Genomic DNA, 25,979 nt, shown 5'->3' on the forward strand with positions numbered 1-25,979 from the left:
GCTCGCACGTCCAAAGCTTGACAGCTCTGCTGCTACCGTCAAATAGAAATGTTAGGCTGGTATCGGTCTGTGCTGTTTTACTTCTCTTTATGAATTAACTTCATTCTCTATCTTAATCTGTCATCTCATTAAAGTATGTACACAACTAAGAGTTTCTAGTCCATAGGTGTTGACAAAAAGGTTTCCAAAGTAATTATTCTAAAACTCAGGATAATTTTCCTTCTGGAATCTAGAGCCTGTCGAGCTGTCAGCTGTGCAGTGAGGCTTGTCAGCAGCAAAGCTGAAATGTTCTGCAAGATCCAAGTGGCTAATTACATGGTGCATGATTTTGTGCAACTGATGGTCTCAGACACATCCCCCAAATAGAGGATAATGAAATAAAAACAGTATTATCCATGCCAAAGCCTAAATTTAAAACGAGTACTTTTAATGTTGAATAGATTGTACGAGGGGTATTGTTGCATTTTTTTAATTAATTTCCCTTGAAGTGTTTGTTATTATGGTCCTCAAACCTCAGGGGAAAGAAGGACGGTTTTCCTACCTGTTGCCCAGTAGGGAGCCCAGTAACATCAAGCTGTCCTCCATGCTGGCGATGATTTCCGATGTACTGTCTCCTCTCAAGAGAAGCTCTCCACGGGTTTTAAAGCTGCCAAATGTGAATGTTTTGTTGTCCCATTCATTAATCACTTGCTTCAGCTTTTGTTCAATGTCCCTCTCTTTCACCGCACTGATACAGATGTCCTATTAAAAGTGCAAGCTCTCATTTTACAACATGAAAGTCACACATCCTTCTCAAATAGTCTTGGTTCAACAGAGGTCCTGTCTATACTCTTTCCTTTATATGTATCTATAAATACTTACATTTCCAGATCTAAACTGCAGTATAATAAATGGTGTGTGTGTATGTAGATATAATATAGATTTATCCTAATTTGTAAAATTTCCCACCAAACTATTCCAGAAAGAAAGAAGACAGAAAAGATATACAGCAGTGGAAGATTTTCAGCCATGATAAAAAAGAAAATCCTGCCATTTGTGACAGCATGGAGGGACCTTGAGGATACCGGGTTAAGCGAGATAAGTCAGACAAAGACAAATATTATATGATAGCCCTTATATGTGGAATCTTAAAAAAACAAACAAAAAACAAAACAACAACAACAACAAAAACTTGAAAAAACAGAAAGTGGAATGGTAGTTACCAGGGGCTGGGGGTGGGGGAATGAGAGAGATGTTATATCTATTTACAGCTAATAGATACATAAGTCCTAGAGATCTAATCCACAGTACAGTGATTATAGACAACAAAACTGTATCCTGGGCTTCCCTGGTGGCGCAGTGGTTGAGAATCTGCCTGCTAATGCAGGGGACACGGGTTCGAACCCTGGTCTGGGAAGATCCCACATGCCGCGGAGCGGCTGGGCCCGTGAGCCACAATTACTGAGCCTGCGCGTCTGCAGCCTGTGCTCCGCAACAGGAGAGGCTGCGATAGTGAGAGACCCGCGCACCGCGATGAAGAGTGGTCCCCGCTCGCCGCAACTGGAGAAAGCCCTCGCACAGAAACGAAGACCCAACACAACCAAAAATTAAAAAAAAAAAAACTGTATCCTAAACATTAAATTTTCTAAAAGACTAGATCTCAATTGTTCCCACCACTAGAAGAAATGATAATTGAGGTGTTCGCTAACACTACAATGGAGATTATATTGCAATATAAATGTATCAAATCACTATGTTGAACACCTTAAACTTACACAATGTTAAATGTCAATTATATCTCAATAAAAATTAGGATAAAAATGATATGCAATAACCTTTTAAATTTTGCAGCTTTCATCAAAGACTCAAAATTTAATGTGTCTCTGATTTAACTCTAAAGTCAAACCAATGCAGTACGAGAGGAGGGAGTGAACAGAAACCTGACTTCTTCCCAGCTCTCTGACCACTCTCCCTGTCTTCTCTGCAGCCTTATCTTCTCCTGCACCATTGGTCAAACCCATCCTTGCCCTCTTCTTGTCCCTCTCTGGATGAGCATATCCACACCCGTGGAGTCAGCAACTTTTGTATCTCCAGGAAAGACCCACGCCCACTGCTTACTGGGCTTCTCTGTTTGGATACATCAAGGGAACCCAAAACACAATCTGTGAAATATCAAACTCATGCCCAAAATCAAGCTCATAGTCTTTGCACTTTGTCATTCCACCTGATCACCTTCCAACACTCCCCATCTCACTCATAAGCACCATCATCCACTTAGATCTCTCAGCAAGAACTCTAGGGTTCATCCTTAGCCCCTCCCGTTTCCCTAGCATGTTCACTCCGTCAAATTCTATCCAATTTTACCTCCTAACGATCTCTTCAATCTTGTCTCCCCTCTTCAGCTTCACTACTTGCCTCCTCATCTGACACATCATTATCTGTTGCCGGGGATATTCAAGTAACCTCCCAACTGGTTTCCCAGCATTCCCCCTTTCTGTTTTCCAATTCTTTCTCCTCACAGCTACCAGGGTGATCTTTACAAAATGCAAATTTAACCACGTCATCCCCCAATCAAAATACATCTCCCAGTTGGCTACCGACTGCTTCAAAGACTGAAATGGATAACACATTCTAGACCCACTCCATCTCCCCAACCTTAGCTGTCTCCTCTCTTGCCCACCTCCACACCTCGGCCTTCTGGTCCCCTAAACACACCTCAGACCCTTCACATATGCTGTTCCACCTGCCTGACATTGTCTTCTCTGCACTTTCCAAGCCCCTTACCCCCTCACCACACAAGCACACCCCGTTCACCCAGCACCCAGTCTTCCTGACCTTCATCGCCCTCGTCCCACCCCCAGAGAGGTCAACCCCATTATTAGAGGCCCTCATAGAGCAGCATACTTTCATTTCAATGGTATTTACTGCAGTTTGTAACTACACCTTCATTTGTATAATTATTTAATTATACAAATTATTTAATGATCTATAAACACAGGAATGTACTCTTATGTCCCCAGCATTTAACACAGAACCTGTTACATAAACGTTTGTTGACGAAATAATAGCTGAGTACCAGGAAAAGAGTTTTGATTGTCCTAGCATGATGTACTGCACCAACAGACCATGATGTAGGAAAACTCTCAAATCCCCTGGGACCTTCCAATCGCCCACCACATCATACGCTCAATCATTGTACCTCTATTTCCTCTTTGTATTTCAGAAGAGGTGCCTCCATGATATGTCTTAACTTAAAAGTTTCATTCCCCACATCTAGACTGTGCCCAGTGAGAGCAATTATCCTTTCCCAGTGCCTTTCCATCATGGCCTTACTGGCCATGCGCTCCAGCAGTGGACAACACTCGCTGAAATCATCAATGGTCTTCTTCAGATCCAGAAAAGCCTGCCAGCCCTTCAAGGCCCGGGGCAGCTTCCGACACCTGCGAAGAAGAGCCGACATGAAAGTTCATTTGAATAGAAGCCTGGAATGTCTCCAATCCAAGACTGTCTGCTAGCATTTCCATCAAAAACAGTCACCACAAATACCCACCACATTGTTAAATCTCATGACTCAGAGGACAGCTGTTAATATAATACACTTTTACATTGCAGAAATTTGCTCCTCCCAATCAGGAATGACTTTTTTCAATTTCCTCATAAAAATTAGGTAAAAGGCATTATTTTATAGAATAGAGGTACTTCCCAATTCAATTCAATTCTCCAAACATGTTTTGAGACCCTACCAAGTACAAAGCACAGCAGAGTGTTTCAGGCTGTCAACTGAAAAGTACAACAAATGACCCTCCATTTTTGGGGGGTTCAACACTTCAAGGATGTAGAAAAATCACAGGGCTCTTGCTTTTATTTCAAATAAATCCTCTAACATAAACTTCAAATGTTGGTAAGTGTAATATAAATAGAGATCAGCTCTCTCTAAGATGCAGGAAAGGCCCTGGCAAGATTCATCCAGGTTTAAAGGATGTGCTTGTCTCACCAGGCACACACAGGGGTAATTAATAAATCGCATTTGACGAGGGTGATGTCAGTGGACAACAGCAATGAAGCATGATGTGCTTTCGAAACATCTGGGTGAAAAAAGAACCCTGACAGCCTATCAAAGAAGAAAGCATTTGAGGTTCAATAGCTCTGGGCATGCTAAACATTAATTTCTCACCTGTTCTGGAACTCTAAAAGTTCACTGCTGATTTTTTCAATATTTACTTCTGACCACAGAATATCGTGATAGCTATTTACAGTTTCTATGACACTGTTGTACAGAGCGTATATTTTCTGTAGAAGATTCAGTTGCTTCTTGATTTCGAGAAGCTGAGGATACTGTGTGATTGGCAGACCAAAAAGCTCCTCTCCTCCAGTATAGGTGATATATTTCCGATAGATATTATCAAATTGATTCTAATAAAAATACAAGTGAAAACTCATCAAAAATGATTTACATGTGAATAAACATGCAAATGAAAAAAAAAGATTGGCCAATAAGCAAACATGTATGATCTCTGAGCACATGTAAATGAGAACTAAATGAGTACAATTAATTACATAGAAACCAATGCTAACCATATCAAATCACAGTTTTTAAAAGGTAAGTACATACTATATTCCACAATGGGCTTCTCTACATTAAGCGGAAAAAAGTATGTGTTTAAAAGACATTGAGGTTTTGGTTCTATAGAAAGTCAAAGAAACTAAAAAGATCACCTGAAATATGATAAGTCTATCACTGGCTTCCTGGGGTTTCAAGTCGCTAGCCATTGGACCATTCTGAAACAAAAAGTTAAAATAAACATAAAATAAAATGAAGCATTTGCATACAAATTTCATGAGCACTATGTATTTGAATATCAAATTTTGTTTATATGCATGTCACATACAGGATAGGAAACTTAGTTTTTTATTTGTAAAAAAGGACTCAGGAAAGTAACTCATTTGGAAATATTTTCAAGGCCAAAAAAAGCCAAGTTAAGGTCACAGCTTTCATATGTCAAGAAATTTTGAAAATTAAAAATATGTGCTATTAATTTATCAGGTGACATGAAGGGTAAATAACTATTCTGTAAGAAGCACAAACAGTGCCTGGTTTGAACTAGAACACTAATGCCACATGACACAGAGTTCACCACTCTAATATCTATTTGTAAAGCGACCTGTAATGTTAACATTCCAATCAGGTTTTCCGACATTAGACCACCTTAAATAACTGGATTTCTGTGCTTCTTCATCCATGAAGTTGGTGGTTTGGCGTGTTACCAGTTAATAAGTACAAATTTTACCCTATACTCTACACATTTCCCTTCTGTAGCACATTGTAATTGGCTGGAAATGGGTCTCTTTAAGCAACATATTCCCAGCAGATAAAAAGTTTTGGGAAGATGGAATTATGAAGTTGCCTGGAAAATGGCAGAAGGAAGTGGAACAAAAGGATGAATACGTTGTTCAATAAAGTTCTTGGTGAAAGTGAAACATGTGTCTTTTATTTTTATCTAAAAAACCGAAGGCACTTTTTGGCCCACCCAATATTATCTTTAAACAACTACACTTTGCATGCTGTAGTCACTCTTCTCCCAAAATACACAGAGAAAGCGAGAGTTGTACCAAATCGTAGTCCAAGTAGAAGTGGTGACAGTCTTGGAGGAAGACCTCCACGGTACTAATAAGCTCTTTCCTGAAACTGGGCTGCAGCGAGACTAATTCAGTCTGCACTTCACTGGCACGTGCCAGAAGCTTCTCCCAAGCGTAACGCAGAGCATCCACTTTGTCCATCTCTTCCTTTGCTATCAGAAGCCCATATTTGTTAAGCAGGGCATAGGATTCCTACACAAAAGAAGAAAAATTTAATTTCTGCTAGTCAGGTGCATAAATATATGCACAGTCATTTTTTAAAGCATTAGAATGGAAAAGATCCACATGACAGGGAAACTGCCCAGAGAGTTCTAGTTACTCTACTTGCAAACTTGGAAAAGCTTAAGTGAGCAACTGAGCCACTTAGCTTCAGTTTCCTCATCTGTAAAACAGGAAAATTCCCTGGCTGCTTCACAGGATTTTCGTGAATATCAAAAAATATATATCAATTTAAATGCATTTTGAAAACTATAAATCATTATACAAATAAAAGGTATTTTTACTTAGGCCCCTAAATTGTATTTGAAGACTACAAAATTAAATCAAGTAAATGAAAAACATAAAACAATTTAACTGCTAATTTTAGAATAACAAAATGAATCAGAGTTTTAACTCTATCCTATTTCACTTTGTTGGTAAAAGGTTCCAACAGTAAGACATTAGAGGGCATTCTTGAATCAGAGCCTAAGCCAAGTTATTGCCCTCAGGGCATTCTTGAATCAGAGCCTAAGCCAAGTTATAATCCTGGACTATTCTCTTGTCTAGAAGATTAAAATAAGGCAAAGTTTGGTTTTCATGAGAAAGGATTTTTCCTAAATATCCCTGGCCTCTTCTCCCACCATTACTCTTCCCCAAAGACATAGAATGAACACCTGATTGTTGATTTGGGGAAAAGATTGTTGATTTGGGCAAGCATAGCCCAGTGCCTCTCTTCCTCTTCCCTCTTTCTCCTTGAAGGCATGCCTCCAGTCTGCACCCCAGTACCAATCAAATCAACAAAGTAACACAGAGACCTGCAGCTTTCCAATGCTGCCTTTGATGGATGACTAAGTACAATTCTGGGACTTCGTACACACAAGGCCATAGTGTGGGTGAATAGGGTGGGGAGATGGGGAAAGTAAGATACAATGGGAATATGGGAGCTGAACACTAAATCAGGTCTTCCAAATAAGTTGTATCAGTACTAAAGATTGCATCTTGAGCTTGACTACTTGACAACAGTTTGTCTTAACTCTCACGTCAGGGGGAAAGGGTTGGCAATTGCTGGACCTCCTCTTCAAACCCCTTCTCCAAACTCCCCTGGTCCAAGTAGGGGGTCTTTGCCTTGATGTTTCAATTCCAAAGAAGAACACAGTGGACGACGTGATTTCCCTGACCCAACACGGTAGAGGTGCAAACCTTCAGTCATCTCTGCCATTTTCACGGTAATTTGAAATTTTTCAAAATTCAAAGAGACGTGCAGAAAATATGAGACCATATGAGTAGGATCCTGACCATCAGAGTTTAAAGCCAGACATTTAAGTTATGGTGTGATGAAAAGATAATGTTTCTATAACTGGAATTGTTCTAACGCTACAGTTATACTAGTCTCGTTTAAAAGAATATAGTAACCCATTCCTGATAAAGCGTTTGCATCTAGAAAAGACAGTAATGATAATAAAAACAAAAGTAATGTGCAACATTAATCAAACTGCGTGATTTCTTTGACCCTCAGTTTCCTTGTTTGGAAGTGGAGTGTTGTAGGAAGTATTAAACGAGCTAATACAGAGTAAACCCATGAATGGACACTGTCAGTGCCCCATCCAGGTCCTGTTTATCAGCTGGTATTTGCAACCCAGATTGTTGGGTGTGTTGGCTATAGGAATCAAGCTGCCTTCTTCCCCTGAAAATTGTCCTCAGCTGATAGGAGCCTCCTCATGAGGAAATAATGGTCAATGACCAACTGATTTGGGGGAATAAAGACAGTCCCCCCTTGCCTCAAAATGGGGCCAACTGTGTGGTACAACTCATGTTCCAGAACACTCCCTGTGAGATCAGGCCGAAGTTAGTCTACAGCTAAGATCACACCCTGGCTTAGCTTCCTCCCACCCCCAACCTCATCCTTTTCTGTTTCGTTCACTCTACTTCTCCCATGAGCACTCAGCAGTAAATCACTTACACAGAAATCCTCATCTCAGGCTCCGCTCTTCAACACCTTAAATGCTGTGTAAAGGACTAGAACTGCCCACACGAGGCACCCTACAGGTTAGGTATCATTACTGAAATCGTTGTTCTTGGGTTTAGCGGCCATTTGTAATTCCAGTCCAGATCTGGTCAACAGTTCATCTAATAGAGCCCAACATATGGAGATGTTTCTATAGAACAAGTGATTATCAGTTACCTCAATAGGTCCCACTTGAAAGTCAATGGAGATTTGCTGCTCCCTAATTTCCTTCAGGGCCACCATAGCAATTCGAATATCATCTAGGTCTTTAATTGGGCGATTCAGTTTCTTACTGAATTCTTCAACAAGTGTAAAAATGTTTTCCATCTCACTTCTGTATTTTCTGTTACAGTGACGGCCAATGACAACCATCCAGGCCTTCGTCTCAGTGGTCAAGGTGAACTTCAAGTCAGCTGTAAAACCCACATGTCCACCGTTCAGTTTGAAAAACTTGACCCAGTATAAGGAGACCCAGTGTAACGGTTTACCAACAGTAAATACTTTGCAGCTGATAGCCCTCTAACACATGAAAAATCAAACTGGAAAAAAAATTAGTTTTTCCCAATCATTATATATTCATTCATGTTATAAAGCCTATTTGCAACAATTCAAAACACATTCCAAAATGGGGAAAAAAAAACAAAACAGTACCTATCAAAACTGTCGGAGCTAAGCCTCAAATCTTTGTTATTGTTATTTATTAAAGAAAGGGTACATTTTAATTCCAAATATGACAGACTTATCCCTTGTTTGAATTAGCATTTATTTTCAAGGTTTAGCAGCAGAGTGTTCAAAATAGTCCAGAATAAATAATTATGCAGAAGAGAATTAAAAACAAATCTACAAGCTGGTCTTAAAGCTTGAGGCCAATAAAAGGAGAGTCAATCTTTAAGATAGCTAGAACTCTCTGGAATACTAATCTAGGTAAAGAGACAGAGTAATACGTTGAATTTTTATGACTGAAAGAAAATGAACCAACCTGTGTACAGAGCAATGGTACCCACACAGATACACTCAGGCTCAGTGTTAATTTCTTGCTCTAGTTTTTGGAAATAGAGAATCTGGGATTCAAATTCAGAAAGCAAGGGGTTTTTCATAATAAACGTCACAATGGTTTCTTCTTTCTCCTTTTGCCAAACGTGATTGTAGCGTTTGAAGCAGTCGGTGGATGTAATAACTTCCTAGAATACAAATAACGTATTTGTGTAGAGAAGGAAGAATCAGAAACGGCATCATGATATAAGTGAACATTTGCCAGTTGCTGGTGGTTCCCATGGATTTATTAAAATGTTTAATTAGTGAACCGTGTGACTAGTTGAAAATGCCACAGGACTGGAACTGGATACAATAGTGTAAATAGTAACCTGGGACTAGTAACAATGTAACTGGTACCATCCTACCAAAAAGAGAGGGGAACAGTTTCTCAGGAAAAAAAAAAGAGAGAGAGAGCGAGTCCATAAAATCTCTTGTGGACCAGGCCCTTTTGATTGGAGCTGGACCTTAGGTCAAAAAACACAGCTCAAATCATGCCACAGAGAGGGTGGTGCTATGGGGGAAAAAAATACTCTGAGGTCACTTTTTCCCATTGCACAAACTCCTCCAAGACTCTCATTGGTGAAATCTACTGGAAGTCTCAATGGAAACCCATTGACTTGTTCCCTAAGGTCAGAGCGTGGAGATTAGATCTAGAGGGACAAATAGAATATATCCAGCGTCAAGCCCCATTGAAAGATTGCATGGAATCACACAAAATGTATAAATACATTAGATAAGGACCGACATCCATACAATATTAAATCTTCCCATGTGTTTCTAAATCTTCTCACCTCTTTTTCTTTAATTCCTTGTTAAGTTTTAGAGAACTCTTCATAAAGACCCTACAAACTTCTCATCATGTACACTCCTAGGTATTTTCCAATGATGTTGTTATTGTAAAAAGGATCTTTTTTCCATTATCCTTATAACTGCATGGATGGCATATAAGTTTTTTTAAAAACTGGTTTTTTAACGAATGGTCTGCTTTGTTACAAAGTGTGCGTCTGTAAGATGAATTGGCTTTCTCGCAACTGGCAAATAAGGAATGATGTCAATATAACAGGAAGGTCACATTGTCAAATGCTGTTTTTCCTAGCATTTCATTTTGTACCCACTAAAGCAGCAAACCAAAGAGGGGGCACAATGCTTTTTGTCTCTTCTTTCTTTTGGGTTAATTTGTTCTCCACTTTGTTTTGAGAATGTTCTTTGCACAGTTAGACCTGATCTTTGTATATTTTATCCTTGTTTCCATAACTCAGTATTTTCAACTGTTTCTTACACCTTGTTACAACTTCTACCAAGTTTCTTTCACCTTTTGATAGTATGTAAAGTTCTATACTGACTATAGCGTTGTTCAACAGGTTAATATTTTACTATGATTGTTATTGTTTTGGGTATTACTCTGGTTACAGAATTTCCTAGGTTGTGTGTGTCTGTCTCAAGCTCTTTTTTCTCATAATCCCTATTATATGTGCAACTTTGCAAAACAGGCTTTTCAGGAATATGTTTATTGCATTACAGCAGAAATACCTATAGTTACCTTTCAACTGACTACTAACTTAACTCTTCTTGGGCCATATGTTTTTTTTAGATTAGCGCTTTTGGATTTACTTGATAGATAATCATATCATCTCCAAATAATTAAAATTTGTCTCCTCATTTCTAATGTTTATACCTCTTGGTAGTCAACTTTTTCTATTGGCTTACATTATAATTTCAGAGTTACATCTGCATGAGAAAAAAAAATTTCAACTGAGATAGAGAGAAAAGTGGCATTATTTGAAAGCATAGAGCATTACCAACGGCATTCTAAATGGTCTGATTATTTTAAGTAAATTTCACCAACCCATACCAAGCAGTAGCTTTACTCTATCTCCCCACGTGCAGCTAAAGATGCCCCTTGAAACCTCAGGATTAATGAGTGTTGACACTTCACACCCACTAAAATGCAGAAAGCTAAGCCTGCCCCCGCTTGTCCCAACTACACCTGATGCCCTGGCACGGGCTGAGATGTTGACATGCACACCCAGAATGCATTGCAACAGCATCTAGACGTATTCACAAATGTATGATGGTTTGGAGAATGAATTACAGATTATCAAAGATCCCTGAATATGGGTAAAATTCCAGAATCCTGAGCTCTTTCAACACCCAAGAGTTTATAATATTAAGAACGTACCTGGGACTTCCCTCGTGGCACAGTGGTTAAGAATCTGCCTGCCAATGCAGGGGACACGGGTTCGAGCCCTGGTCTGGGAAGATCTCACATGCCACGGAGCAACTAGGCCCGTGCACCACATCTGCTGAGCCTGCGCTCTAGAGCCCGTGAGCCACACTACTGAAGCCTGCAAGCCACAGCTACTGAGCCCGGGTGCCACAGCTACTGAAGCCCATGCGCCTAGAGCCCGTGCTCCGCAACAAGAGAAGCCACCGCAATGAGAAGCCCGTGCACCGCAACGAAGAGTAGCCCCCGCTCGCCACAACTAGAGAGAAAGCCCGTGCGCAGCAACAAAGACCCAATGCAGCCTAAATACATAAATAAATAAGTAGATAGATTTATTAAAAAAAAAAAAAAGAACATACCCTAACTAAATAAGTTTTAGACTCTCATTTATTTTATCTGAGTCAATCTTTATTAAACTGGAACTTTTGAAAGCAGAGGTAACCTAAAGCCTAAAGGAAAAATTACTTGAACTACATATGTAGGGCTGATCTACTTAAGTTATTTTAATTGCCATGGTTATTTTGATTGTTTGGTCCAGCTCATCTTTTCAAGCCAGGCAGTGTTATAAGTTGATGGCCAAACTATGGATGTGCTGAATGTAGGTCAGGTTGATATTCTGATCCAACCAGTTACTGTAAGAGGAAAGGGGCTGGGGTCAGAGGAGTTTCTGCGGTCGAGGAAGGGTCAACCACAGAAATTTCAGAAGGGTCTATGGCTGTGGAGAGCCATGTCTAGCACTATGACCAAGTGTGCATATAGTCTTCCAGAAACAATCTGGCCATCCTATCAATCTGGATAAAGTCCTTCAAGTTATTCTAAGTGCCAACCCTTTCTGTTATCTTAAGGAAGACTAAGATCTATACATTTCCTTCACATAATATAAAGGCAAGTGCAACAACAATGACGCAGACATAAGTATCTTGTTGCCTGCAGTACATTAATTTCAACTACTCTGTCTTGCCCTTGGATTTTCATAATAGTGGCTGCTTATATTCAGAGAAAGTAATGGACTTTATTATTGATCTATTTTATTGTATTTTCCATGATTACTGAGACATTTGAAAGCATACTTGAATGTTTATTATCATCATAGAATACTCTACTAAGCACTAGACAAATATTTGTTAAATTGAATTATGTGAACGCAGTCCCTAGGGCAAAATTAAATACAAGACCTTCAAGATATTAAGAAAGGAAAATTGAAAATGCATAAATGCAAAAGCTTCCAGTTCCCTCAGGAATACATTAAAATTAAACTTAATATTTCCTCACATGGTTACAGCAAAGGCAGCTTTTCAAAACACTTTCAAACAAATGAAACTCATTCTATCAAAACTGAGTAATAATAGAAAAGATATATTTACTGAGTGACAACTGTTCCCTCAATAATGAGAAACATTTTTAAAGAGTCAGGAGGTCTTAGTGCCAATGTGAATATTTTCTTTTAAGTAGAAATTGACATCAGGATTTTGAGTCTTTTTAACCACAAAGACAGATTTGCCTGAACAGAAAAGGGAAAGTTGAGAGAAGAGCAGTTTGGAAGAAAAAATTAACCTGAATTTACATCCATGTCCAGTACAAGTATGTGCTGAAAATACTTTTGATATTCTCAGTATTATCTTATTTCCATGATATACATACATGTATACACAATATACATACATTTTCATCTATTTTATAAGATTTGCCCAACTACACAAACATAAAGAACTGAGTGTAAAGCTTATTCTATTTCAAATGATTCAAGTCAGTTCCAGCATCACTGACTCTCTGAAGGTGAACTGCAGCACCCGTCTGACTTGGGGTTTGAGATATCTTGAATTTTTTAACAGACTTATCTGTACTACATAAATACATAAAAAGTTTAAAGGCATTAAACAGAAGACAATATAAAACACAGAAATAATCATTGTCTTTCACCTTGCAATCTAGAACGAAAAACCTTGAGTTAAACAAACATTTGCTGAGCACGTACAAGATCCCATAAGCTGCTCACTGAGGGCACAGTGGGTGAGACTCAGGCTACGTGAAGGACAAGCTTTAATGTTCAGCTTCAATCTTGTTGTAAAGCAAAAGACCCTGGCTGCAGGTCCTCTCGGCCTACCTTTTTGGTGGAGCTGATGATTGTGCTAAGCACAGAGACTAATTTTAGAATCTCTTTGTTGTCAGAAACATTCTTATAATAGTTCCTGTTTTGCACAGGAATGGGTAAGTTCACAGATGCTATCTCAAAGGTATCTAAAAGCAAAAAAAAAAAGAGAGAGAGAAACATTTATATCAACGGTATATAGAACGTGCTTTAAAAAGATGAGTGAATTTCTGTAATGGTAAAGTAAGGACCTCTGAAAAAATCTTCTTTATAAAAGCAATTGAAAACACTGGGCAAATTTGTCAATAATAATTTTTTCAGGACTCTGGACATTAACCAAAGCTTGCAACAATGCAAGGAATTGTTCATTCGAGAAATATTTTGAAATTTGGGTAACAACAGTGAGTTTTGTCGTATGTTAACTGGTTCTACATACACTGCCCCTTGCTGGCTATGTGGCAGCCTCGAGAAACAGGAGCTTTGCAATGACCGTGGCTGTGAAAACCACAGCCGGCAGCAGGTAGCATTCACCAGAGGGACCAGCCTGGGCTTCAGGCTCCTCAAGAAGCCCCATAGAATTGGCCCTACTTGACTTGTCTGGAAGCTCCCTGGGCAAGCCCCATTCAAACAGTTTATCTTTATTTGACCTGACTCAGAACCCACTGACTGAGAAAATCCCTATCCCCAAGGCATTTGTCAAAAAACAATCAGAACAAAACAGAAGCAAACTCATAGATACAGAGAACAAACTAGTCCTTGCCAGAAGGGAGGGGAAAGGAGGATGGGCAAAATCAATAAAGGGGATTAAGAAGTCCAGTTATAAAATAAATAAGTCACAGGATGTAGTGTACAATACAGGGAATATAATCAATAATACTGTAATAACTTTGTATGGTGATAGATGGTAACTAGATTCATAGTGGTGATCATTTCATAATGTCTAAAAATACCAAGTCACTATGTTGAAGTACATAAGTCACTTAGTTATGAAGCAAGTCAACTATACTTCAATTAAAAAAAAAAATCAGTGACATTTAACTTCACAGCTGCCTGAGGCAATGATATCCACTGGGGCAATGGAAAGGGTGGCCAAAAAAGTTAAAGATCTGGGGAATGAGATGTCCACAGAAGGCCTCATAAGGCCCTGACATATTCCTGGGGTTCTAGAAGGTCATATGTATGTACAAAGCTGTGCACATGCCCAGGAAAGACCTAAAAGTGTCCCAATCGTTCATGCTGGCTCATGAATTGAGGTCTTGCACAAATAGTAAATAAAGGCTAGAGCAGTGTTGAAAACTTCCTGAGCTTTCAGGGTGCTCCAGTGCACACACAAACTCCCTAGGCAAAGGATGGAAGCCTTACTGGTTCAAAGCATTAAAGGAAATCTCTGTGCAATCATAGTTAACTGCTAAACTAACCAAGCACAGACTATAGTGGTGCAGTCCACAGGGAAGACAAGTTTTACAGAATTGGTCCAGGAAAGTCAATATAAAACAGTAATAACAATAACAACAACAGACCCTGGGAGAAAGAATCAGATTTGCCACATTATACTCTTTAACATATCAAGTTTTCAACAAAAGTTAAAATTGTGAGACATGCAAAGACACAGGAAAGTCATGCCCACCCAAAGGAACAAAAACAGCCAGTAGAAATATACATGAGAAAGCCCACTATTGGAATTACTAGACAAAAAGAAATTTTTATTGACGTACAGTTGATTGGCAAGATTCTGTTAGATTCAGGTGTACAACATGGTGACTCAAATTTTTTATAGATTGTACTCCATTTAAAGTTATTATAAAATACTGGCTATATTCCCTGGGCCGTATATTTCCTTGTAGCTTATTTATTTACTTATTTTATACATAGTAGTTTGTATCTCTTAATCCCATACCCCTATCTTTTCCTTTCCCCCTTCCCTCTCCCCACTGGTAACCTCAAGTTTGTTCTCTAAATCTGTAAATCTGTTTCTGTTTTGCTATATTCTTTCCTCTGTTTTATTTTTTAGATTCCACATATAAGTGATAACATAGAGCATTTGTCTTTCTCTGTCTGACTTATTTCCCTAACATAATACCCTCCAGGTCCATCCATCTTGTTGCAAATGGCAAAATTTCATTTTTTTATGGCTAATAGCCCATTGTATATATGTGTCACAGCTTCTTAATCCAATTGTCTGTTGATGGGCACTTGGATTGCTTCCTAGCTCTTGTAAATCATGCTGCTATAAACACTGGGGTGTGTGTATTTTTCGAATTACTGTTTTCATTTTTCCAGATGTATACTCAGGAGTGGAAATGCTGAGTCATATGGTAATTCTATTTTTAGTTTTTTTGAGGAACCTCCATCCTGTTCTCCACAGTGGCTGCACCAAGTTACATTCCCACCAACAGTGAAAGTGGGTTCCCTTTTCTCCACATCTCTGCCAACATTTGTTATTTATGTTCTTTTTAATGATGGTCATTTTGACGGGTGTGAGGTGACATCTCATTGTGGTTCTAATTTGCATTTCTCTGATGAGTAGCGATGTTGAGCATCATTTCATGTGCCTGTTGGCCATCTGTATGTCTTCTTAGGGAAAATGTCTATTCAGGTCTTCTGTCCATTTTTCAAACAGGTTGTTTGTTTTTTGATATTGAGTTGTATGAGCTGTTTATATAGTTTCGATATTAACCCCTTATTGGTCATATCACTTGCAAATATTTCCTCCCATTCAGTAGATTATCTTTTCATTTTGTTGATGGTTTCCTTTGCTGTGCAAAAGCTTTCTCACACCATGTACAAAAATAAACTCAAAATGGATTAAAGACCTACAAGTAAGACTGGAAACCATAAAACTAGAAGAAAACATAAGCAGAACACTCTAACATAAATCATAGCAATATTTTTTTATTTGTCTCCTAATGCAAAGGAAACAAAAGCAAAAATAAACAAATGGGACCTAATTAAACTTAGAGAAAATTTAAAATCAGCTATTAAAATATGTTCAAAGAACTACAGAAAACCCTATCTGAAGAATTAAAGTACGAGAAGTATGTCTCAAAAAATAGAGAATATCAATAATGATATAGAAATGTAGAAGAGAATCAAATACAAATTCTGAAGTTGAAAAAACAATAGATGAAATGAATATTCATTCACTTGCAGGGCTCAACGGATTTTAGCTTGTAGAAGAAAGAATCAGTGACCTTGAAGTTAAGTTTCTTAAAATAGAAGGCTAGGTTATTGATGTGAGATATTTCTTCTTTTTTAGTATCAGTGTTTAAGACTATAAATTTCCCTCTAAGCACTGTTTTACTGCATTTCATAAATTTTGGCATTTTGTGTTTTCCTTTGCATTTATCGTAAAACTATTTCCTAATTCCCTTTGTGAGTTCTTCTTTGACTCATTGGTTATTTAGGAGTGTATTGTTTAATTTTCATGTATTAGTGAATTTTCCAGATCTCCTATCACTGATTTTTAATTTCATTTCGCTGTGGTTGGAGGAGATACTTTGTATTATTTCAGTTTTTTAAAATTTAATTTCAATAGTCTCCAGATTGACTTACAGATTCAGCACATCCCAAAAATCATAAATCTTTTTTGTAGAAATTAACAAGCCGATGATTTCAAAATTCATACAGAAATAAGAGATCCAGAATATTCAAAAACAATCTTGAAAAAGAAGAAAACTGTTGGAAGACTCACACTTCCTGACTTCAAAACTTACTTCAAAGCTACAGTAATCAAGACAGTGGGGTTCTGGAATAAGGATAGACATAAGATCAATGGAATAAAATCCAGAGTGCAGAAATAAATGCTTACATCTGCACTTGCAGTTAACTGATTTTCAACAAGGGTCTCAAGAAAATTCAATTGGGAAACAATAGTCTTTGCAACAAATGGTGCTAGGACAACTGAATACCCACACGCAAAAGAATGAATTTGGACCCCTACTTCACTCAAAATGCACCACAGACCTAAATATAAGAGCTAAAAATATAAAATGTTTAAAGAAAACGTAGGAGTAAACCTTCATGACCTTAAGTTAAGCAATAGTTTCTTAAATACACAATCAAAAGCACCAAAAGAAAAAGTAGCTAAACTGGACTGAATCAAAATTAAAACTTTTATACTTCAAAATATACCATTAAGAAAGTGAAGAAACAACCCACAGAATGTAAGAAAATATTTCAAGTTACATATCTGGTAAGGGATTTGTATTCAGAATATATAAACAACTCAACAATAAAAAGACAAATAGTCCAATTTTTAAAAACATGGGCAAAGAATAGACATTTCTCCAAACAAGATATATAAACGGGAAAAAAAAAAAAAAGCCACACATACAGACATGAAAAGATGTTCAATATCATTGGTCTTTATGGAAATGCAAATCAAAACTGCAAGGAGATACCACTTCACACCCACTAGAATGGCTATAATCAAAAGGCAGACAACAACTGTTGGTGAGGATACAAGGAAAAAAAAAAAAGAGAGAGAGACACTCACACATTGCTGGTAGGAAGGTAAAATGGTCTAATTGCTTTGGAAAACAGTTTGGCATTTCCTCAAAATGTTAAGCATAAGTTGCCATATGATTCAGGGCATGACTATCATACCCAAGAAAAATGAAAATATATGTCCACGGAAAAACTTTACACAAATGTTCATAGCATTATCTATTCTTAACAGTCCAAAAGTGGAAATAACCCAAATGCTCATCAACTGATGAATGGATAAAATGTAGTATATCCATACAATGGACTATTATTCAGCAATCAAAAGAAATGATACATAAAAAGAAATGAAGAAATGATATATGCTACAACATAGTTAGAACTTGAAAGTTAGTTACAAAAGACCACATGTAGCATGATTCCATTTATATGAAACGTTCAGAATAGGCAAATCCATAAAGACAGAAAGTAGATTAATGGTTGCCAGGGGCTGGGGGAAGGGAATGAGAAATGACTGCTAATAGGTACAGGGTTTCTTTTGGAGGTGATGAAAATGTTCTAAAATTAGATAGTGGTGATGGTTGTACAACTCTGAATATACTAAAAACCACTGAATTGTATACTTTAAAAGGGTGAATTTTATGTTATGTAAATTATATCTCAAAGCTGTTATTTTTAAAAGGTGCAGCTTATTTCTTTTTTTAACTCTTTTATCATGACAAAAATATATGTATAATTTTTCATTAAACATTTTTCCTCTCAATTTAAGATATAATTCATGATTGAACATATTTCGAGTTTAGAAAATTCTGAATTTTAAGCTATTCTAGGAAGTTAAGCAATGTTTCCAAATAATATAAAAATTGAAATTAACACACTAATATATGATTTTTAGCTTAGATAAATAATATTGTAAGTTGTGGACAAAGTTGTTTTGAGCTGCCTTTAGCCTCCTCAGTAACAGACTATTTTAAAGAGGAACTTGTCTTAGTTTCTTCCTTGTGGTTAGTTCTCAGGGGATATGAGCAGTAATTGAAAATTACACACGCCCTGCTGTTTGCAGGGTTGCTTTAAAAGATACATTTATCATATATCATTAGCAACTTGGATGTCATATGCTACCTAATATTACAGAATATAAATGAAAACCATGAGATCTACAGCAAAAATCACAGCATGTTAGCAAAACAGGACATATAATGGCTCAAAATACAAAATAGCTCTTAAACGTCAGGGAATGTTCATTGTGATGATGACAAGTTTCTCTTTAAACTGTGAAACTAAAATCTTACTTGTCCACTAGTATGTCTTGTGAGATACCCATTTAAAATACACTATTCATGATGGTGATATTAAAATACATGGATCTTTATATTTTATAAACTAGAAATTGGCTCATAGATTAATATTCCGATCTAATCTGATTTGAGAATTGCGTGGAGGGAAAATACCTTTTAGCTCACTATATTTTGATTTAGAATGACTAGTTAGAAAGAACTAAAAGAACATTTACCCTGAGGTTCGTTTTCTCCCATTTCAACATCAGAATCACTGTCTTCGTTACTCTGCAAAGCAGCCATTTTTCTTCCGTGCATCTTTTTCTACAGTGGAAAAGGACACATTATTTCAGTCATAGGTCCTTGAAACATAATAAACCACGCCACCAATCATATGATTCATTTCAATCATATGAAATGATTTCCTCATCCCACACCCACCTTGGACAACAGCTCACTGCTCCACTGTCTAACCCCCTTGGTGACACTGACGATGCACTCCACGGCTCTGTTCAGCGTCTGCTGTATGTCTTCTAGGGCTGGGGCCATGGTGATGTTGGGAATGGCCAGAGTGACGCTGGCCCGGAAAATGGGCAGAGCTTTCTGCTGCATTTTAGAGGTACTGTTACTGTCTGAGTTAACACAAAACAGGGAGGATTTAATCTTTTTAATTTAAAGTTTATTAATTTAGTTAATAAATTTTTAATCTATTTCATTTTTAACCAGAAAAATTAAAGCACCTAGAACAATACATAATAGGTATATCATTGGACAATACTGTATGTATTTGTTGAATGAATGAATAAAAAGTAATGGCGGATCTAGTTTTGCTCAATGTAACAGAGCAGTTCGGTGGAACCCAAGCCATTTTCTGCTGATTACAATCTACAGGTACACTCTCCATAAAGGAAACCCACTGCGTGAAGTCGGACTTAATTATATAAACTCTTGCCTAAAATATTGAAGATGATACTGCCCAAATAACAGGATACAACAAACTAAATGTAGAATAAGTAAGCAAGGAATGAAGAACAAGAATAACTATCGGAACAAGCCAAAGTCAGAATAAATAGCCAGCTTGGAATTTCAAATAAAACATATGTCTTTCCTACCACCGTGAGTATATCCACACTGGGCGCGGTTAAAGAGTGGAGAAGAAATAAAGTGTAATTTACCATTTATACTATACCCAAGGGGCTTTTAAAGTTGGATATAGGAATAGGTGTCTAAATATGGATATGTGTGTGCATGTAACTCTATATATACAGTTGGAAATACCTGTAACATATAAAGTTGGGGAAGACATGACAATATTCGGCATATCAAAAATTGGTAAATTCTAATATTATCCCCATGTCAAATAAAAGAACTATCCTCCATTCTGAAGTAAAATAAAACATAATAAGCCATGCCACCAATCAAAAAATTATTTTAATGTTTCCACTTTTATTCATCCACTTTTAATTAAATATTAGAGATGCTTTCCCTTAAATGCCAATATGCAAAATAAATAAAAAGGTTTTGTTATCCTATTATTGTTTCAATTTTAATTAATTACTGTTACTTTATTTTTTATATTTTTTTAATTTAAAATTTAATTTCAGAATGTCTCTAAATTTGATGGATTTCTGTGGCCCCTCTGGGAAATGCAACACCTATTTCTGAATGGTACCGAGGAGAGATGGTTGTACTGAGAATGAAGAAATCAGTTGGAAAGTACTAAATTGACACGAAAATAGTAAAAACAACTTCTGCTTTGGAGATCATGGCATTAATAAGATCTTTCTCTCTTTATAAGACTGGCTAATAATCTAATAATTTAACAGTGAAATTATCTTTCTGGATATCTTCTTTTTAAAGTATGTATTTTTTTCTTTCACTAATTAAAATAATTCATTTCACACGTTTTCACCTTATAACTAAAAGATTAAACGTGATGCTGATTATTATGTTATTAACAAGAGCTAAGCGACGTTAAGCAAATTACTTAACCTCCCTGGACTCCAGTTTTCTCAGTCTTAAATGAGAGGAATGATAGTGTCTACTTCATAGAATTGTTGGGATAATCCAAGTTCATAATATTTAAACTTACAAGGATGCACTCAAGAAATGGTGGGGTTTTTTATTATTTAAATTTAACAGGAACACACACACACAACCAGCAACCAGGCTTGGCCAGCCAGGGGGCAAATGGTGTGGGATCATTACCCCGGAAGCTGGTCGTGTGGGAGGAATGAATGCGCTTGCGAACGGCCTCTAGCGTGTTCCTTGTAACTTTCAGCAGAGCACCAAGGTTCTGGTGATTGAAGTGAGAGAGCAACTCGCGGGCTCCTTCCTGTAACACCTCGGACTCTTTCTTCTTTCTCACGACTGTCGTCAAAGGCAGGAGGCCCGCCCCAGCATTAAGAGAAGATGTCAAGGTGTCGGAATGTCCTTCTTCTCTTTTTGCTGTTACGTAATGAGAGAAATTGAAAGAGATGGGGACGCGGAGACAGAGAGAGACAGACAGACAGACAGAAAACCATCTATTGCAGTTAAAGAGAAGAAAATTAAGATAAATTACATGCAAGCTGAATAACACTCAAAGGTCACACTTCTTACGAAATGAGGCCATCAAAGGGTAGGAAGAGGAAATCGGGGCACCAGGCAGTCTGAGGAGGCCTCTCCTCCTCGATGTGCGGAAACAGGAGGAGAGGCAGGAGCTGTGGCCACAAAAGAAAGCCAGGGCCTGGGCGCCTGGGTGCTGGTTCTCTGGGTTCTGTCTTCCACCAGTAACCATAAACCCCTGGGGAACAGCGACCCTCCTCAGCCTCTCAGTGTCCTCGTCTGTCCTGCAAACCCTTTGCTCTGGTGTAGACGTACCTCAGTGGGGATTCCAATCCATAATCCATCCTACTCTACTGATAGTGAAAAAACACACATTTAGACCTAAATGCAAAGAGAGCTAACAAGGGCCAATGCAAAGTACATGCTTGTAGAGTTGAACAAAAAGTAATGGGAATGAATGACATGGCATCATTAAAATATGCTCTGAATCATAATTTCAGATTTATAAATGTCTTTATAAAATTGGGAGGGTCTTTTTAGAGTGTCAAATTCATTGCCATGTAGAAAATTAAATTTTAGTTTTCAGTAATGTCCTAGAAAAACAAGACCCTTCCATTACCCCCTCTCTTACCCGAAATTTCATTTTTTGAATCAGTACTATTCATATTGGATACTTTTTCTCTGTCTTCCTTAGATGAAACTTCCACATCCAGCAATATATTTATTAGCTCATTGACTGCTTCCTCCACTAATGAGCTTTTAAAGTGTAATATCTGAGCACCATTTACACAAAGGTCCTATCAAAAAAAAAAAAAAAAATTAGCACCGTGTCATATTTGTTTAACTAGCTCTTGAGGGCACATAGGTTCAGCCTCCAGATGAGATCTTGGTCCCCAACAATGCTTGGCCATGCCTCTCACACTAACCCAGGCCAGGCATCCTGTAAAGGAATGTGTTAAAGACAAGAGAACCAACTGGAGCATAGATGGACCAAAATTACACTTACTTCTCCAGCAATGGAGGAAATAACTCCAAAAGTCATGAACAGCCTCTCTTCCCATGAAGTTTCCTTCATTTCACATAAATCTGCTCTAGCCAGCCTTCCTTCTCTCTTCACCTTTGCCAACAGTCCATCATCAACCCCTAATTAATTTCAGATATTCCCCTGCCTCCAACTGGATTATGCATTTCTCAAGAATGAGATTTAACAAACATAAATGAATATACTGGAGCACTTTAATCAAGACAGACAGACAGATAGAGAGATAGTCAGTGATTTACCACCTAGTTGGAAAACAAGCCCATAAAGCAATAGACTGTGAGTAGGTCATAGTCTCCAGCTCCATCCCAAGTTCCACCATGATTCATCTCAAGATTCTCTCTAATGTGCTCATGGACCCTCCACTCCAAGCATTAGCTTCATGGTTCATTTACCCCCTCATTACCCATGACATTCACGTCCATTCCACTGCTGTAGGGCATATGGCATTTTGATATCATTAAAACTGGAAGATTCTGATGTGTTCTGAAACTATTAAACTTCTTTATCATCAAATAAAGTATAAAATAACTCCCAGCTCAGAACTTCACTTAACTAATAATCACCATCCTTAGCCTACAGACAGTTATGAAAAAGATGCAGGTCAGAGGTTGGGTAAGGGAGGGAATAGAGTTAGCGCCATCCAGCAACAAGTACAGTAACAAGTATAGACTCTGGCACCAAACTACCTGGGTTCAAATCCTAGCTCTGTGTGATTCTGGGAAATCTTGGGCCATGATTCCCACATCTGTAAAATGCTGATTATGGTAGAACCTACATTAGATTGTTGTGAGAATTCCAAAAGGCAATGTATGTAAAATGATAAGAACAGTGCCTGCCACAAAGTAAGTACCGAAGAAGTGCTTGTTATTATTATTGACCAGCAAATCACATACAAACACAGGAGGATGTTTGTTTGCAAAGCTTGCTTATCTCGCTCCATATAAACAATGAACTAACTCCCTGTTCTCTGAGAGATTGCTAACATTTTTTAAAGACTTCATCTTAAATCCTCTGACTCTACAAACCCTCCCCTAAGGACATGATTTCCCACATCGATCATTCCTTTGCCAACAGCTTTTACTCCGTCACCTGTTTCCACAGCCCTACCCAGGAGAAGCCCAACCCAAATGAACCAGGTCATCTACCCTCTCCACTTGCACACACAGGTCATGGCAAGGCAGGTGCTTGGTCCTGGAAATTCATGGTTTCCAAACTCAGGCAGGCCCCTAATGCTACCCAAGGATCATTCTACATGACTCCAGTCATGTTTCTCAACCAGGCCCCATAACTGCTGTGTCCTCAAATTCTTGCGTCCTCAAATCCTTACACCATCCTCTCTCATCGTCCTCAGCTAATAACCTTGATTTCTATAGCACAAAGCAAATGGAGGCCACAACATGGCCCTGACCCCATGCCCTTATCCAGAAGACAAATCAGCCTCCATCATTAACCCCTTTTCCTCCTTTGTCAGTGAATGCAATGTTTATTCTTCTATTTAAGAATACATAGGGACTTCCCTGGTGGTGAAGTGGTTAAGAATCCGCCTGCCAAAGCAGGGGACATGGATTCAAGCCCTGGTCCGGGAAGATCCCACATGCCGCGGAGCAACTAAGCCTGTGCGACACAACTGCTGAGCCCACGCACCTAGAGTCCATGCTCCACAAGAGAAGCTACCGCAATGAGAAGCCCGCACACCGCAAAGAAGAGTAGCTCCCACTGGCCGCAACTAGAGAAAGCCCGTGCACAGCAGTGAAGACCCAACGCGGCCAAAAATAAATTAATTAATTAACTTTTAAAAAAGAATACATAATCACACAATCTGAGTTCTAAGTCACACTCTGCTGCTTCGCCAGACACTATGCTTACCAAACATTCCCTTTTTCCTTCTCTACTTGATTTTCCCCCTCAGCATATGAACATACTCAATGAACTTCAACTCAACATCTTTCTACCATAAGGAGCTTCTGCCTCAGGCCCTTTGCACTTGCTGTTCCCTCTTCCTGGAATGTTTTTCCCCAAAGATATCCAGATGGCTTGCTCCCTCACTTCTTATGTTCAGATGTAATTCCATAAGTCATCCCTGACCATCAACATAAAATCACAACTCTCTGTCAGGTACTCCTTTCCTCCACTATCCTCTTAATTTTTCTCCATTGAACTTATCATCACCTGGCATATTGTTTGTTTATTGGCTTTTTTTGTTTGCTTGTTTTTCTATATCTTCCACTTGAAAGTGGGCATCACAATGGCAAGGATTGCATCAGTTTTTTGTTCACTGTTTTATTCCCAAACAGTGGTTCGCATAGGAGCTCCACAAAACTTGTTGAAGGAATAAATGAATTATAAGAAGTAAACATATTCAAAAGAAAGCATTCTTTTATATTGGTAATCATTCACTTTGGTAATCAAAATGCAAATTAAAATTTGAGAAATAATGGATTAAAGAAAGTTAACTAGACACCCCCAGGAGCCCTTCTGAAGGTCTTTATTCTAAAACGTTAATGTGAAAAGAATCTGAATGGGGAAAGGAACGTACCAGTCTTTACCCCAAGCAGATTGAACACACAGCCCGCCTTTTCCAGCTTTCCCAGCAATGGCTCCAGAACCGTGTGCCACAGAACACCAGTTTGGGAAATGCTGCTCTACAGAAATGTTTAAAGAAGAAATTCTACCCAGAAGCTGTTTAAAACAATTATTTTATTAATTAACCCTAGCTTATTAGAAGCTCTTCAGCAAAATAGCTCTATTCTTCAAAAACTATGGGAAATGAGAAATGTGTTCCATGGCAACTTCCCTCCTACTGATCTGAAAAGAAATGATTTGTTCTTCATGTCTACGTGACCCCCTCAGCTACATTCCTCTTCATTTTCAAATTATCGTCAGAAGGCTCCTCGTTTGAATCACGTCTATCACAGACCAGTCATGCGCAGAGAAAAAAAATTTAATTTACGCTCCTAAAAATGCCCTTTATAGAAAAATGAATCACAAAACAAAATTTAAATAAAAACATCAGTCTTCTAATAACCTTTGTCATTTGGAGAAACTCTTCACAGGTAAGTGGCTCCTCCCTGGGGAGTTGACAAAGAGGCGTGCTACTCATTTCTTCCAGGATGGCATCGATGCGGAACTCGATCAAATCATTGACCCTGTCAATCAGCAACTCCAGGGCCTCTTTGGAAAAAAATAAAAGTGAATAAAAGAGATTAAGCATTTTGTTTAAAAAAAAAAACCCAACATGATTAAATTTCAGTAGCAAAATCAGAATTAAAGTTGCTCCATAGAGCTGTTTCATACTTGGTTTTCTCACACTGTTCTTTTTTTTTTTTTTAATTTTTATTTATTTATTTCTGGCTGTGTTGGGTCTTCGTTTCTGTGCGAGGGCTTTCTCCAGTTGCGGCGAGCGGGGGCCACTCCTCATCGCGGTGCGCGGGCCTCTCACTATCGCGGCCTCTCTTGTTGCGGAGCACAGGCTCCAGACGCGCAGGCTCAGTAATTGTGGCTCA

The 25,979-nt window shown here is 38.2% G+C and overlaps 1 protein-coding gene across 1 annotated transcript in view; it reads right to left on the minus strand.

The window, feature by feature from the left end:
• The window catches only part of DNAH5 (dynein axonemal heavy chain 5), a 200,715-nt gene that overhangs the window by 143,629 nt on the left and 31,107 nt on the right, over nucleotides 1-25,979 (minus strand). Inside the window, exons 17-29 of the mRNA XM_059916759.1 lie at nucleotides 25,502-25,647; nucleotides 22,066-22,231; nucleotides 21,096-21,335; nucleotides 19,329-19,519; nucleotides 19,124-19,211; nucleotides 13,183-13,316; nucleotides 8,799-9,000; nucleotides 7,997-8,232; nucleotides 5,590-5,808; nucleotides 4,696-4,758; nucleotides 4,154-4,392; nucleotides 3,179-3,419; nucleotides 542-741 (exon numbers count right to left, since the gene is read on the minus strand). Coding sequence (XP_059772742.1) covers nucleotides 542-741; nucleotides 3,179-3,419; nucleotides 4,154-4,392; nucleotides 4,696-4,758; nucleotides 5,590-5,808; nucleotides 7,997-8,232; nucleotides 8,799-9,000; nucleotides 13,183-13,316; nucleotides 19,124-19,211; nucleotides 19,329-19,519; nucleotides 21,096-21,335; nucleotides 22,066-22,231; nucleotides 25,502-25,647 — 2,365 coding nt within the window. The remainder of the gene's footprint in view (nucleotides 1-541; nucleotides 742-3,178; nucleotides 3,420-4,153; nucleotides 4,393-4,695; nucleotides 4,759-5,589; nucleotides 5,809-7,996; nucleotides 8,233-8,798; nucleotides 9,001-13,182; nucleotides 13,317-19,123; nucleotides 19,212-19,328; nucleotides 19,520-21,095; nucleotides 21,336-22,065; nucleotides 22,232-25,501; nucleotides 25,648-25,979) is intronic.

Source organism: Balaenoptera ricei, chromosome 3 (assembly GCF_028023285.1).
Source record: "Balaenoptera ricei isolate mBalRic1 chromosome 3, mBalRic1.hap2, whole genome shotgun sequence".
NCBI lineage: Eukaryota > Metazoa > Chordata > Mammalia > Artiodactyla > Balaenopteridae > Balaenoptera > Balaenoptera ricei.